Source organism: Cygnus olor, chromosome 7 (genome assembly GCF_009769625.2).
Source record: "Cygnus olor isolate bCygOlo1 chromosome 7, bCygOlo1.pri.v2, whole genome shotgun sequence".
Classification (NCBI taxonomy): Eukaryota; Metazoa; Chordata; class Aves; order Anseriformes; family Anatidae; genus Cygnus; species Cygnus olor.
The window spans coordinates 933,103-950,371 of record NC_049175.1 but is presented as its reverse complement, the minus strand read 5'-3'; the positions used below and the strand labels follow the sequence as shown (position 1 = coordinate 950,371).

Sequence of the window (17,269 nt, the reverse complement as noted above, 5' to 3'; positions counted from 1 at the left end):
CACTCTGCCATGTAGTAAACTGCTGAGCGAAAAACGGTGATGACATTTGTCTGTATAAACGAACTTAAATTTCACATTATCTCATTCCTTTGAAGTGCTTGAGTATTGCGAAGGCTTCAGTTTGCCTGTCAAGTGTTCCGTAGGCAGTAAAAAAAAAATTATAAAAAAAACATGTTATAGATACGCAATTGTAGTCACTCATTTTCTTTTGGAGGAATATCATATAAGTCAGGCTTTAGGATATAAATCATTAAGGTGAAGCATTAAAAAGAATACTATATCTTATAGACGAAATTTTTTAAAGGATGTTAAAAAAAGTTAACTTTTTTTTCTCCAAGAACTGACAATTCTTTGTATTCTATTTTTATTATATGCAGGATGAAAGCTAGAAATTATAACGTCCATTTCCAGTTCTTGGAGGAAAATATATCCCCAAATGAATCATCGATATTCAGATTAATAATTTCATCAGTTCGAACTGCAAATGAAACATTCAGATAAATTTATGGTGATACAAAAAAAATACACACTGTCGTCGCAGATCAGACAGCTTAGCTGTCAAAGCAGAGATCTCCCCCAAGGAACGAAGGATATCATCTCTTTCTTTAGGCTCCTCACATAGTTCTGCAACTTTCCTTGCTTCAGCCATAATTCCCCGAATATGTTCTTCTCCTTCACTGCCCCCATTAGGATCTGCAAGCCAATTCTTAATAGAAAGAAGTTGCGTATAAGTGAAAATAAAACAGAATCAAAAGATAAAAGAAGAATCAATACTGTAATATAACAATTTTCTGAAGCAATTATTAAATTATTGGTGGTACCTGAGCAGCATCAATCTTCTTAGCAATAGCCTGCTTAGAGTTTGTCATGGCCTCCAATTTCCGGGCTGCATTCTCCACTTTTGCAGTGAGCATATCCAGGCCTTGCGACACCTGCTGCGCTTTCTGCATAGCCATTGGCGTAGCACCCTGTCCTCTGCCCAAGAGCAAAAGAACATCACAAATTCAGCTCAGGATTGAACAAAGCCCTTCTCTAATGAAGAGACAACAAAAACAGTTTATGAGCATTCCCAGCAATTATTGCAAGAGTTACAGTATTAAATAAGAGTATATTTTTCCTTGGAAAGCAAAAATAACTGAGGAGTTAACTGTTTTTAACTGTTCTTGTTATGTTCTAAGAGTATCTTTAGAGCATATTTCTCCCTTCCTAAAAATTTACATTTAGCAACCTCAGAAGAACTTTTTAAAAGTGTCACAAAGTAAGGCTAATTGAGGACACAGTTCATTTTAACTACCCAGGACAAGACCTATTATCTACTCATTCACAGATTGCTGCAACAGTCAGTCGGGCCTTATGGGAGGGTATGCCTCACATTATGAAGCGAAGCCAATAAGTGAAAAGAAGATGTTTCAGTTGCCTCAATGATGTTGACAGAGTAGATAAAGGTTATGGGCTATTGGTAAGATTTCTTAAAATGGAGAGAAGTATCTGAACTATACAAATTAACAGGACTGTAGAAAACACTTTGCAGCACTACCACTGTTTTTTCTGAAATGCTAAGAAGTTTAAAGTTGGATAGAAAAATTACTTCAAATATGGTAGTTTAAAAAAAAAAAAATCTCATGCTTCATTCCAGAACACCTGACTACTGGAAAACTTTAAGCGTGTTGACCTTCCCAACTTCATGCTCCTCTCCAACATGTGCAAAAAGCGATACAAAGCCCTTACATTCTCCAGGTCATGCAGCTGGAAATCCATGTGAAGCCAAACCAAAACCAGCTGCTCATCCACTACCACTGTTATAGCTAATACACATATTTTATATCATTTTAATGACAGCATAACTAGTACTTGTGAATTTTGGCCTTTTTAGCCTTTGTATATCAAACTAACAACTCTTCATATGGAAATAAGTTATATAGAAATATTTCAAGCCTGTGTACATACCATTGCGACACTTGAGAGCCTGGCAGTCTATGGATTTCAAGTAATGGCAGGAAATATGTTCTTAGCTAACTCATAACAGTTATTCAAAATAATTTGCATTTGCCCTCTCCCTGCATTTTACTAGGTCTAAGTCAGAAGAGTCACTTGTTTTACCTAAAGGCTGTTTCCTTTCTTAAAGAATGAAAAACTCAACCCCTATTGCTTTTTCTGACAATTTGAAAGATGCATTAAGTACTAGGAGAAAATATTATACCATGAAAACATTATGTCTAGCTAATGGATCCCTATGGATTTGGAGTTTCTGCATGGGTTCTGTTTTAATTTTCTTTTTGGGGGGGCAGAGGGGCAGTGAGCATCACAACAAAAATAAACTGACATTACAACACTCTGACTTAAGTATTTACTACACTGATGAGCTGCTGAAAAATGTATTGCATGAACAGCCCTCCTCTCCTACATGTGAAGGAACAATGCAACTCCAAGTTCAGAATAACTGTTTTAGTAACACTAGAAAATTGTCCATTAAAAGAAATAGATTTACCTAGCTCGGAGATCAGCTAGTTGATCAGTCATCTGGCCCAGAGTTTTGCATGTTCCCAGAATCTCTCTGCGTTCTTTGCCTGCACACAATTCTCCTGCTTTTCCAGCTTCATCAAGGATCTGTCTTATTGCTTGCTCACCAGCATCCCCTAAGATGTACAGTCAGTTAGTAAAACATCAAACAACACTTCCCTTGCTATCTATGAATAAACTCCTACTTTCATGGTGTCCCACCACACTAATTGCACTATGCTCAGTCATCAAAATATATTTATCAAAAACTATGAGATATATGCCAAATGGAATAATGAGACAATATTTCTGAAATAACACAGCATAACCTTAATAATGTGCATCATGTGCCATGTATTTCAAGTAATTTAATCATTCTGTTATCATAGCTTCATTTCTGTAAGAAAAAATTTATACAATTTGTAATGTATTCAGGCTGAAGAGATTTAGGACGGAAAGATTCATGTAGCCTTAACACAGTTTTAAATCTGATTTCATTTTGGGAAAAGAAGATGCAAGAATAACATCCCTGTCCTTGCAATTCAGCCATGGTTCCATCCTCTAGCATGAATAATGGCACCTTTGGTTCCTCCATTAAATTATTACACTGGAATTGGCTCAGAAGTCCTGCCATAACGACCACTCAGAAGACCAAAATATTACGGGGTTAGTTCAGGGTAATATGTCTGACTTGCAGCAAGTTCTACAATTATATTTGCATTTGTCTTTAGCTACTGAACAATTAATGTTGTATTTCATTAATTGTCAACGTAAATGACAGAAGACTTTCAAATAACTGAGGTTTCTGGCATTGTGTGTGGTAAAGGGAATGAGGTATAAGCAGCAGCTCCACAGACATGAATAATTCACTTCCAGCTTTTACAACTGTATTATTTTGGCTTCAGTTTCAGATAAAGTGTTTCAGAGATAAGGTCTCCCAAAATCCAAATGGAACAGGCCTCCACCTGGTTTTATTTGTTTTAAAGATGCATACTAAGGAAAAACCTTTATATAAATAAAGCTGACTGTAGTTATAGTATTTATTGCAGTTTTTCATGCTAAGCATTTTCTGTCAAGACTGAAAGAAAAATACTGAGAGTCTGTTATTAGATAAAACTAAAGTTATACAAACTTGAAAGTACAGAATGAGGAACTTTCAGTATTAGGAACTACTGCAGTTAAATACTGCTCAATGTAATTCATGTATTTATGTTTTTACTAGTGCAATGCAAAGAAAAAAATGCGTATGTTATATAGAATACATTTGGACAACTTAAAACAGGCAAAGATTTCCAGGACATTAAACACAACTTGGTAGATCTCCAGTATCTAAAAAAAACACTATCTACTGGTTTCTTCAGAATGATCCACTATGCATAGGTTATTAATGCTTAACAGCTATTCAGACCTTTACAAATCGAAATACTTTGCACTTGTTTTTGAATATTACCTGGAGGTGCGTTTGGATCTCTCAGCCAACCTTTTGCCTGGTTCATCTTTGAATCTATTAAGGCTAAAGCTCTTTTCATGGCTTCAGTGTCCTTTGCAAAAGAGAAACCACCGTAATGATTTTCAAAAAATCAAAGCACAAGAAGTCAACACAATCAAAGCAGACAGAAGTTGTATAAAGCACAGCCTACTTACAGAAACACACCCATGTAAGCAGCTCAAAACCCATTTTCAGACTAGCAGTTCATAATCACTTCTTTCCAAGTAAGACAGACATTTTGATTTCACTCAAAATGCAGAAAAAACGCATGCAAGTTTAGTGATTTCTTTATTCCTTTATTTACTAGTGTTTTAATTTCTAAATAAGCTCTAATAAGCACACATCTTAAGAGTTAGTTCCATTTTTTTCCTTAGTGTACATCAGAGCATGAAGATTAGAGTCAACCTTTTAAAAATGGAAATCAGCCAGTGAATTTTGCTACTTTCTGTACAAGAGGCTGCATATCTGCAATTTTCACCTGTTCTGCTGCTTAAAGTCCAAGAGCTGCTGTCTGCAGAAAAACAGACTGCCAGTTAATTCCTAGAATTCTCAAATATGGATTTTACTGTCTTCAGAGACTTAAACATGTGTTTACATGTCATTGTTTTATACTCAGAACTTCTCTATCAGGAGCAAAGAAGCTGCTGCTTTGACTATTATGCTGCTATTTTCCAGCACGTCTTTGACTAGAGAAGATAAAACCACTCAGTTCTTATCTCCCTGCATACTCTGTTAATTGTTCATGCATCACCTCTCCACTAGAGGCCAGAAGTTTTCTATCCTATACAGACACAGTACCCAGCACCTTAAGTAAGAAGTTGGGAAAAAGCCCAAATAGCTTTTTACCAAACATGTAATGGGAATAATTTGAAATGCATCTAGCATCCCATGATTAGTATACAGATCATGAAAAAAAGCCTGTCCCTTGTGCTGTTAACTGAATTGGACTACCCATGCCCAGCTCCTACAGAGAAGAGCCTGCTCCACGCCTGCTCCAAGCATCTAAGATCACTATCTGGTACAACATGTGATACTCTTGACAATACTAAAAAACTGCCACATTTTTGTGGAGCAGTTCATTCTGCACTCTTAGTCCCGAAGATCACTGGGGACATTTTGGCATTTAAGCTTGTTTTATTCAGGCATGTCAGTCTGACAGCTACTTGTAGAGTATTATAATACAACTCAACTAACTTTCTAAAGGTCATTCAACACAGCTGGATATTTTTAAGGGCTCTAGATTCACAACCCAAGAGAGCGCACCAAAACCAGAACTATTTTCACCTGGAAGACTGGTTCTCAAACCTAGAAATTGGGTCTCAGAGCTTAGGTCAGGACCTACTTGACAACATCCAAAGGATAGGACACGCATCTAGGGTTGGAAGGGGGGACAATCTTTTAAAAGTCATCTTCTCTATAGCTTGAGATTTGTGCATTTAATATACAAGAGTTAAGTAAATAATTATATAGTAATTTAAAAACTGAAATGAATGCAAAAAAAAAAACCTTACCAGCTGTGATGGTAGGTGATAGTTTTCTGTTGTTTTATGTATGGACTAGAGTAACTTTAGTAACTTGGAATGAATGGTCTACTGCAGGCCTGTCTACCCATAAATAATTTGAAACAAAGGATTAACTGAATTTTTAAAAAGGCAACAGATGTTGCTTAGCACGTTGATGAGATGCTAGGTGTGGGATGACTGGGAAAGGACAGCGTTGGGATAATGGGAGGGGCAGAAACTCCTCCCCTCTTTACTAAAGCAGCCTTTTGTGTTGCCTCAGTTGCCTGCTGAGTTGCAGTTACATCAAAATGATAAAGAAGTCTAAGAAGTCTCTCAATCTAAATCTCTTATCAAGGGATAAAATTAAGGGTGTTTCATCTTTTACACATGATTTTGTGACTGCTAGCACTACCTAAGCAATGTGTGTTGAGCTGTATGGCTTGTACACGCATCTGGAGGTGCTTGGCGTGTTCATACATGTGGCTTGCATACATTTCTGGAGGCATTTGGTGTGTTAGCACATGTTCACACATGTGGCTCTTATACACGTCTGAAGGTGTTAGGCGTGCTCACGCATGCTGCGACATGTGGCTTGTACACGTGTCAGGAGTCTGCATGTACATGTGTTTTTCAAATGAAATTGAGGTCCTACCTGCCCTTCATTTAGAACTAGAAACAACTGTAAACAAACAAAATCTGCTGGGACCACAGCACCCGACACAAAGATCATATGAAGGGAATTTTGAAGAAAATATGCAGAGCCAAGCTTCTGGCAGAACAGATAGCTTATTCACCATCCAGGGTTCAATCCCACATGATACTAGATACTTCTCAGCTACCAAAGTTTCAACCCCTTCCACTTCTATGGAAATGGGAAGTGTATGAATTGAGTATTACTTCAAGTTTATTATAAAAACGAAAAGAATAAGAATAATACAAGAATACTAAGAATATACAAATTAAACTGCTCTGTAAAATGAAAAGAGGAAAAATTGGAACAAAACTATGAACAGAAGAAATACACGCAGGGTTTTTTTATCTTTTAAGGTTTTGTCAGAGATCAGTATTTTCTCACTATTTCAACTCTAAATCAGCATACTATTTTTATAAAATCCTGTTTTTCTGCAAGCGGAGATTATTGCAATGCAGTAACAGTAACATGCACTTCAGAGTCTGTACGAAGACCAAAATAGTTTATGGCAAAGCCTACAGCTCTAGTTCTATAAATTTGTTCCTTCTCAAGTATATCTATGTAGATTTTGTGATACTTTTATGTATACACAATTCAAGAAAGAATAACAAACAAAAAAACTTTCTAAATCAACAGAAGGATATACTATACCAGTAAAATTCAAGATTGTGCATCCCCAAATACACCTTACTTTGCTCCATAAAAGCATGGGAAAAAGATCTTTCCTTTAATCACCAAGCATGAAACACATGCAACAGTAATCTCAAGTAGAAATTAAGAACTCCTCCTCTCCCTCCCAATAAACAAACTGTTCAATACATAAATACACAATAAATACAAGGAAATGGTCTATAATACACCACCATTAGCAAACTACTTCCTGCTTCTTTATCCCAGTAAGCTTTTCAGCTCAAATTCTTTGTCATCATGTTTGGTTAATGCCTAGTGATACAGTTCCAAATTGCCAACGTGCCCTAATTCAAATACCAAAATACTATTTAAAAAATTTTCAGCTCAGAAAGCAAAACGATACTTAAACATACTTGTCCGCACAACATACTCATGAATTATGCATAATGACCAACATTTTCCATTTAGAGATACTGCTAATGCACCAACTGTTTTCTTAATAAAATCCTTTATTAAACCTGCCTTGTTAGCAACACAAGTAAGAATTTCCTAAGGCTAGCTTGCCAACTTTTTGCAAGTCTTTTTTTTTTTTTTTTTTTTTTAAACCATGGAAGTTTCCAAATTTCTTCTGTAAAACGAAACTGTACTTGTATTTCATACAATGCAGGAATGCTTAAATCCAAAAATAAAGCTTAATTAAAAGATATACATACAAAATCAAAGTTTTAAGCCTAGATCTGAAGAATATGAACCATCTGAACTGAATGAAGGAAAGCTACTACTGAAAAACTAAGGAATGGACAAATGGACGAAATCCCCGATTTAATAAAGCTTTCTGGACATGTAGAAAGCTTGATCCTGCATAACTGAACCCTTTATTTATAACTACAGATGCTAGTAACACAGATTAACACAAAAGCATTCCACATGAATGTGCTCTAAAATCCTGGGCTAGCTCTAATCAGATTCAGAAAGATGGTCTCAATGCAGTTCAGCTTGCCATTACCATTCTCTTAGGGACAGCCAGTTCTACTCTTTGGGCTATTAAGAGTCATTTAAAACTTCAATGTGTATATACATAAGTATGGTGTTACAGCTGGCACACAAATAAAAAGTTGCACAGCACAAGTCTGCACACAGCACAAAATCGCACATACATGCTTGTTTTGTTTTAGTGCAAGGTAGAGGTGTAGGGTGCGGAAGAAAGCTTACCTTCTAAAGGTGAGAAAGGGGTAAGAAACAGGAGAACAAAAACAAAGATGCATAAAGTAGTCATAATAAGGAAGTGATAGTGACAAAATAACTCAAAAGGCAAACTAAGGGCCAAGTGTCAAACAATATAGGCCAAAGTGAATTTAATGTCTAGATTACATCAGTTAGATTTTCTGCAAGAGATTTTATTTGTTAATAAGTCTGGCTTTGTGTCTCAGTATTTTCTTTAAATAAATTTCCAATTACTTGTTGTTTGTAGCACTAACCCTTAAAAAAGTTCATTTCAGCGATTTACCTTAAGATACTTTAAAAAAAAAAAAAAAGGAATATCAGTTGTGTAGCTACATTTATCTGTAAGTCCACAATAACACTTTTATGATGCTGGCCATCAAACAGCTTTACAGACTGATGCACATTTCAATATCTGCATTGTGTAACATTTAAGAACACTGCCTAAACTCTCTAGGTAAGTGGTTAAAGTCACTTACACGGTTTAACACCGAATTGTAAAGAACCAATTCTGCCCATATGCCATCTTCACAGAAAGGCTGCTCAGAATAGCATTGTCCTTTTTCAGACAATCCGAACACTTGAAATTTACTTCCATACCCAGACTAAAAATGGGGCACGGATGGGGTGGGGTGTTGGTGTTCAAGGAGGTATCCCAAAAATTGACTAAAGCTTCCCTAACTTCAGGCCTTTTGCACAAGAAATATGACAACAGTCTAGCTCTTTTAGTAGAAAGTGAGAAAAAAAAAAAGAATCACACGATCTCACTTATGGATGCATAGCTACAGGACCAGTTTAAGGCATAGAACAATACTTTTTACACCTAATTTCCATCAGTCAAATATGATGCAAGTTAACTATACGTAGCAAAAAAAAAAAAAAAAATGGAGAGGAATACACTGTATTCCAGGATGACATATTACACATCAGAACTAAGGTGTGAACAAATTTAAGTCTTCTGTGCAACCATTCAGCTCCAGTAACCATTGGGCCACCTTCAAGTAACAGTCCTTTAATCTAGCTTGCTGAGAGAGAAAGCTAGGTTTGAAAAACACATTAAAACAATCATCTGTGGAGATGTTCAACCTTGAAGAGATTACATAATGTGATTACAGTGCTGCAAAACTGATGGACAAATGCACATTTCAACAGTCTCAGATTCACAATTAAGTCTACAACACAAGAGTTAGACTTCTATATCCAAACGTAAATGTGAAACATACCTTGCTGGCCCAGGCATCTTCATCCCAGGAAGTGAGTTGTAATACACGGATTATTTCATTTATCTCAGCACTCATTTTCTCTACTGTGAAATTGCGATTTTTCAAGGCCTCTTCTATTCCCTGGCTTTTAGAGTTTTTCGTGGTTACAAAAATTTTCATAGCTGTAAAAATACCATAGATTAGGAAAAGCTACATGTAAGATACAATCACTATTTATGGTAACCCTGAATACTATTGCATTAATGCAGAGATAGTGCATTTTCTTTTTAATATTTTTTTTTTATGGAACAGTTTATCTAAACAGATTGTAGTTTTGATCAACTGTGCTTCTTGGAGCTTTTTGTCTTGCTTGTTGTTGGTTTTTTTTTTTTTTAATCATTAAGTCTACATCTGTAACTACAACAGCATTTTTAACATTACTGTACGGGTTTTAGCTCTGAAACCAGTTAAGTAGACTGACATAGCAATACTACTCTTGTACCAACCACATTCATAATTTCCAATTAAGAAGACTGTCAGACATAGAAACACTGGCTTTGGCATGTGGTAAGAGTTCAAACCTGGTTAGTAGCACATTCTGCACACAATGCCATCAGTGCCTTGCTGCTACAGCTGACAGTGTTTGGTCAGTGCAGTGAGATCCAGAAAATACCACTGGAACTTCATTTTATATTAACTTGCAATTAATTATTTTTTTAAACATTATTACAACTGTACACTTCATCCAATTCACAGACAAGTGTCAAATGCACTCCATTAATACCATTAGCCACCAGCCTTTGGGATGGCAAACAGCATTTGAAGCCATTATTTAACAGATGTCCACAGTATCTCAGAATAGAGACAGAAATAAAGCTTATGCACATGTGCAATACTAACATTACACTCGTTATCTTTGCAGAAGGGATGGAGGGAAAGCAATGTGATATATTTAGAAGAACTGTTCTATGATGCAGATCTATTCCGCAGTATAGCCAGGAAGATAAAGGCAAGTTCACATCCCTTGATACCCTGGCAACAGAGTCTGTGCGCACTTCCTCACCCAAACAAAAAACAGTGTTCGCCCAATTTTTAAGTTTACTGCTAAACCATATATTTTATTTGCATTTTTTGTTCCTCCCCATTATCATAATATGCCAAAGATGAGCCAGAGAAATACAGCAGAAGGATATTCTGTATACAGTTATTAAGCAAGCAAAAAATCTGAGTAGGATAAAGGGAGATGATTGTTCTGTTTAAGAAACCACCACGGTGCAAAACTTGGTCTGGACCACATTATACCTGCGTGCATTTCACTGCTCTTTCCACCCAGGCTGCCCTAAGAAGCAGACGACTCTTGTGCCTGCCTATACATGGCTCAGCACAGTGAAATACTGCCGAGGCACCCACATAAAAGGAAATGGTGATGCCAGCAGGCTGTTATGTCCTTGCAAAAGAACTTGGTACACCAGAGCCAGTAACACTACAGCAGTCCAAAGTGAAGGTTTCAAAACAGCAGTTATCTCTTACTACAACTGAGCTACTCCATTACACCAAGCCTTTTAACCAAAACTGTTCTTACAAGATTATACTAATGCACAGCCTCTTAGGGATATATGCTAAACAACAATTAAATACTTAAAATCAAGAAAGCAAACTGCCATTCAAAGAAATCAAATGTATTGTGTAGTTATTTGCCATTGGTACAGAAGCAGTGTCAATGCTGATATTTTTTAGCCAACATAAAACAATGTAATTCCAATTCAGAATAGATACTGATTCAGAGTGATATTAAAAATTAAAGCAAAAAAATACCTGAAATAAGTACTGGCAATAGCTCCTTCACTGTATTCATGGAGTTTACCAGCATAACTCTATGTTCCTGATGAGTTAACTCCTGTTGTCTTTCATCAATCATTTTCGCCATCTTTGTCATTCCTAAAAGATTAAAGCAATTAAACAGTCAGAAATGCAGCATTAAGTTTAATTCACAATAGTTAGGCTTTCTAAACAAGAACAAAGTGTAATGCATAACAGCAACTACATTTAAAACATTTCTCTATATTAGAGGTCATTATTTAAATTGCATTCCAGGTGCTTCAAAGTCATTGACTCAAAACCTAGCCACTATTCAAGGAAGAATGGAAGTCTCAAAACTCTGGAGTCAAAATACCAGCAATAAAATATGAAAATAATACCCCGAGTAACCAGTTTCAGACATTAAGTCACCCCATGAATTCTGGAAGCCAATTTGCAGGCTTGGTGGTTTGTGGGTTTGTGCTTTTTTCCTCCTAATTTTCTGTTAGGATTTGATCAAAGCTTTAAGAGTTAATGGCAGGAAAAGGAAACATCTGGATTTTTTTTTTGTTTGTTTTGCCTTCAAAGTTTTTGTCTTGAAGTTCTAGCAGAGCTCAAGAATTGTATTTATTTGTACGTCAGTTCTGCTGGAAATATTTCAGTGCTCTAGAACTGTGCAAAGAATTAAATTTATTCTAGCACAAATCTAAGAGCTAAGACTTGCAAGGTTTACCACACAGCACACGTGGAAACTTCAGACAGAGCTCCATAAAAATTTAAACTGCTTTAAATTGGTGCTGTCATGGTCCCACCCTCTCCCCCTTAACAGGGCACAAAGTTGGCAGAAATTTACACACTGTGTGGCTGAAATAATCTGCTAGTTAGCATCTTAAGCATCTTTATATAACAATGGTTACATGAGCTTTAATGCCAATGCTAAATAGTAACAGAACCGCCACACTGCCAGCACAGAGTGGATAAATTGTGCAGAACCACGTTTTTGTTCAAATGACAGAAGACACCTAAAGACTCCACTCTACTTCCACCACAAAACCTGTAAGCACTTGGTTGATCTAGTGGAAAGATGTCCTTGCTCATGGCAGGAGGTATTGGAGTGGATGATTTTTGCTGGTTCCCTTCCAACTTAAATCATTCTATGATTCTATGATCCCATTATATATGCAGTTCTCATATTGACAGTAAGGTCAGATGCTCAGTGATATAACTGAAGGCAACAAGGACTACTGGCATAAAAAGTTTTGTGGACATGGGCTGTAGGTGTTAAGTAGCACATATTTAGAGCATGCCAGAAGCACAAGATTAACTGTATATCTGTTTAACAGTATGAATTTAGACAAGATTACTTCTAAGAAATTAGACAGTTGTCTAACACCTATTACCTCCATCATACAACCAAAACAGCAAGTTATGCCTGAAGTTAGTGAGAAATCCCAAAGGCTTCTGACTAAGCCAAATAAAATAAATCAAAGTTTAGGGAAATCTCCATTTTAATGACACGGAAGATAATGACCACAGAGAAATTATAAGTGTAAAATAACTAATTTCACAGAAAGAAGATTATCTGTTTTGCTTGATCTTTTCCTGTTCATAAGGAAGCAAAAATCTACTTAGCTGAAGGTAATTTCTCTTGGGACATTACAGAAATTTAAAGAACGCTATACCTTCATATGAAAATTAAAGTTTTTCATATCTAGAAACAGGGTAAAGTATATACTTATGTTCAATAAAAACAGCATAATTTTCAAGTACACCAAGGATGACAAACGTACTCTGACATTAGAGCTAAAGGTCTGTTAGCATCCAATTTCATTTATGAACTAGCTATCCTTACACTACATACATATTCTTATTTATATGTATAAATAGCTTCTTTATAAGCATTCTTCAGTTCAGTGTAACTTCACTGCAACGTCTTCCTATATTTCTAGCACAACGCCTACTTTTTGTAGAATACTTTTGTTAAACTACTTCATGCTTGCTGGAATCAAAGCATTTGGAATAGTGGATGACAGAGCTTGATAGTAGGTTTCCTCCATAGCAACCCAGTGCTTCACTTACCAGTCATTTATTTCCACCAGTAAAAGAGTGCGAGTTAGCACAGGGAAATAACAAGCAGTGAAGGAGCATCAAATAATGAAGGAAAAGAATTATGTTAACAGCTGGACTTTTGCATTACACTGCAAGACAGCTTTTTCTGCAACCTCATTAATATGTTAATCTATGACATGGTGCTTCTACTACTCCAAGTAATTCGTTTTAGCCCTAACCATCTCAGTTAGCACAGACGTTTTAGCATCTTAATTAACTTCATAGCTGTGAGTGCTTAATTACACAAGTTTCTTTTTTTTTGTTTTATTCTGACTAATGTATGCTTACTTCCCTCACATAACAGTGTAGAAAATTAGAGTACATATCACCTGTATAGTGTGTGCCATTTACCAGCATCCCGACTATTCTTTATTCTTAAGAGAGAATGTCAATCACAAAATAGTAACCAGTCACGCTCTAGTTTAAACAGACACTTTCAAAGCAAATGCTTTATCATTATCCAAATGCTCAAAGCTTGGTTAAGGTGAATAAGGTGTGTGGGGGAGAAAAGATAGTGGAAAAGACTACACTTCGAATGTTTACGATAGACTGCAGCAAATCAAACCTGGCCCTAGATTCTTTGTGTATGTCACCAAATCCTCCATAGTCTCTACTACTTCCGCCACAGTCAGATATTCCAATATTCCTTTGCAGACACGGATGATTTTACGGACCTAAAAAAGGAATATTCCATCATTTATTAGATGAAGCTAGGTTACACTTGAATTAGAAATGCAAGCTTATCATTAGAACAGGATAGGTATAGCATTTGTGATCACCTGTACATCATGTTAGCAAAGGTCTGGGATACAGAGAAAGCAGACTCCAAATGCTCACAGGAAATATTATTCACCATACAGCTTTACATATGGATAAAGAATTATGAAGCACTCCAGTGAGAGAAGGTAGATACAACATCTTAAACCTTCCAGAAAAATCTGTCTATGAAGACTGTACTTTATTTACCTCTGGACTTCTGCCTCAGCAATTGATTACTTAATTTTTTTAGTTCACGTTTAATCGCACAGAGTTCTCCTAAGTTGTTTAACTTAATTGTCTTACCTCCTGAACCACATTATTTCTGACAACACCATGTACAATTCTCATTGAAGAATGACTTAATTAACATTTAACTCAGATCAACCACATGCAGGGTTCAGTCCTTAGGACAGATCATAATTTCCTCTAAAATTCACTTTAATTTTGTCTCCATGCTAGTTTATCTTGAAGCACAGTAGGATACAGTCATGACAGGTTTTGTATTAGAGAGAAATTGATCATTACAGACTTATTTTTTTTAAACACACAGATGTAAGAGACAAGAGTTCAATGAAGCATTAACTCCAAATAAATCAACCTCTTTCCTAAACACTGGAAAAAGGGAAATTAAAAGCTATTAACTTCCTTGCAATTATGCCCTATAAAACTTTGTAGCATCTATTAAAAACACTTAAATTGTGTAATCACCAGTGCTACTGAGGAGTCCCATAGCATTCTCCCCATTTCAGAGGAACATGCTAACAGTACCACGAGCTGTTTAAATGTGACATAGGGATGCCACATTAGACCACTCAGAACAGCAGTAACACAATTTCTTACATTAACAGACAGCTGCACAGGTAAAATTTACAATTAACAAGATCATTTCTAACAGCATTAGCTTCACTTCCTCATAACAGCATAATATTTGCTATTTAGAAAGGAATGACTCCATATTCCCAGTGAGAGAATCACAAGATTGAATACGATTCATAACACAAAGAAAAGCTTTCAAGTATAAGATACTCAATATCCATCCACCCCCTTCATTTTTAAGTTTTCTTGCATCTCTGTCTTTTTCCCATCTGAGGCACTACAAACAGTACCTCTGAGCCACTTTTTGGCTTGCACTAAAGCCAAAATGAAGCAACTGTTACATCTATCAGAAAATCTATCTTGGATGATCTCCTCTGCCCCAAGGCCAATTAAGTTGCCACAGCTAATGGGGTCAAAGACAGACATGTTAGAGTGTAATGCACTGAAAACAGTGAAGGGACACAGAGAATTTAAGGATCAGGTATGGGTACAGTGAATGGAATACAGAAAAATGTCAGGAAGATATAAGACAGGGTAGATAAAATCAGGCCTTTCTGCACAATAATTACAAGCAACACAAACATTATGTCATACAAAGATGCTCTTAACGAAACAAAGCATGAAGACTAAGCTTCTTCTGACAGAAAGGAATGCAGAATATGCTTCCAGTCAAGCTAAGACAATCAAAATCACATTCAACTGCAATAGCCTACATTAGCTGAATACTCGGTTAGGTAGATATTTGAATTAATAATACCATTGTGCAGATACCTATGTCACTCATATTGGGATTCCTACCTCTGCTTCATCAAATGTCAGAAGCAAGTCTGATGTTCCAGAAAGGATACCTCTTGATCCATCAATCAGATAGTCACGAGCTGGTACCGAATAAGGATCTGCTTGCAGCATCTGGGCTGCCCGGACAAGTTTGGTGCAGGCATTCTCCACTCTGTGGGAAGTCATCAAACGAAAGTTGTTGATCACTTTGTAAAAGCAACAGATATGGAAAAAGGCTGAAGGATTTGTTTTTAACCTTACTACTTGAAACACTACAAGCAAATTGATCGTTATACATCTTTATAGTTTAAAAAGTGAGATTAGTTTAACAAGACTAATTTTTCATTTTTTTTTTTTAAGTAAGGCAGTCTTCCAGCGTAGTGAACGAAGTATTGTATGTACAACAGTCAATACAGGGTGTCATTAAGGTGCCATCATCATGGTGGAACACCTTTCATTCTGAACGATGGGACAGAAAACAAAACAACTGTTCTTTTAGGACTTCAGAATCAAATTAATTGCTATCCATTATCATCCTTGTATTTGCACTGACATTCAAGAAGGAATTGCTAAATATTAAGTGATAGCTACATATTAAGACAAAACAAAGAAACAAAAGAAACATAATGAAAAAACTAATACTCACTGCCCTGCTCCTTGAAGCTACAGACTAGCTCTTCAAAGTCTGTTAACACTCATATGAGAGAAACAGCATTTTAGATGGCCATAAGATTCAGTGGTATGGTATAAATGTCAAGTGCAGCTTATGATTGCACACGTAAAAACAGAAAGGAGGTTTTACAAAATACCATCATATATAATTACAGTAACACAAAATACTACAATAAGCAAATAAGCTCTAAAATTAGGTTATTTCTGTCAAGCCATTAACATGACAATTTAAAAAAGACCAAAACTGAAACATTCAAGACTTTGGGTTTTGTTTGCTTGTTTTAATTACTTCACAACAGCTTAAAGGAATACAAAATTTGGACTCTGACTAGTTACTGACTACGCTGACTATGACTTTCCTCCTTTCTCTCCCTTTTAAGAAGAATCTAAATACAGACTCTATGCCTGAGTGCCATGTGCTCACTCAAACTGCACCAAGTTCCAACAAACATGAAACTCTTTCAGTACAGCAATATTATTTCTCAACGTTTTTCATGCTTCTCAGAGCCCATTTTCTATCGACCGCTTGGACACAGTCTTCTCTCATACTTTCAATGTCATTGGAAAGTTAGTTATTTCATTTTCTCCCCTATGCTCCTTGCTACACAAATGGCAGAACTTAATGGTCACTACTAACATTGGCTACACTAGAAATAAGATTCGTTACAGGAAAACACACATTTTTTCATAAAGTAACGTTTTCATCTAATGGCTCCCTCGAGCAGATCGAATTGGGTCAGCTGCCCTTACCACGACCTGCTCTTCAGTGAGACATTTGCTCAGCACATCAGGTGGTGGTAGCTCACGACTGAGCAGGAAAACACAAGAGGACTTTAAGGTGGGAATGGTCTGCTCATTGCTATGCCATGTACTCAGCTCTATTATCAAAGTCAACTGACGGCACTAAATTAGATTTCCCCACTTACTTCTCAAATTTATTCTTTTCAACTCTGCCAAGAAAGGGATTAAACAAATCACCTATTCAACCAGCTCTGAGACATGCTCAGAAATACTTCATTTCCTACAGTTCAATTTCATGGTCATCTGTTTAATGCCAATTATCATCCCAAGGCTGGCTTTTTCATTTGTGAAAAAAAAAAGAAAA

General features: G+C 36.3%; 1 protein-coding gene across 3 annotated transcripts in view; it reads right to left on the bottom strand.

Annotated features, from left to right (window-relative positions):
- Positions 1-17,269, bottom strand: part of VCL (vinculin) — a 63,839-nt gene that overhangs the window by 17,952 nt on the left and 28,618 nt on the right. For all 3 annotated transcript variants that reach the window (XM_040564491.1, XM_040564490.1, XM_040564492.1), the window contains exons 3-10: positions 15,514-15,664; positions 13,706-13,814; positions 11,050-11,172; positions 9,256-9,416; positions 3,950-4,040; positions 2,489-2,636; positions 822-975; positions 531-706 (exon numbers count right to left, since the gene is read on the bottom strand). In XM_040564491.1, coding sequence (XP_040420425.1) covers positions 531-706; positions 822-975; positions 2,489-2,636; positions 3,950-4,040; positions 9,256-9,416; positions 11,050-11,172; positions 13,706-13,814; positions 15,514-15,664 — 1,113 coding nt within the window. The remainder of the gene's footprint in view (positions 1-530; positions 707-821; positions 976-2,488; positions 2,637-3,949; positions 4,041-9,255; positions 9,417-11,049; positions 11,173-13,705; positions 13,815-15,513; positions 15,665-17,269) is intronic.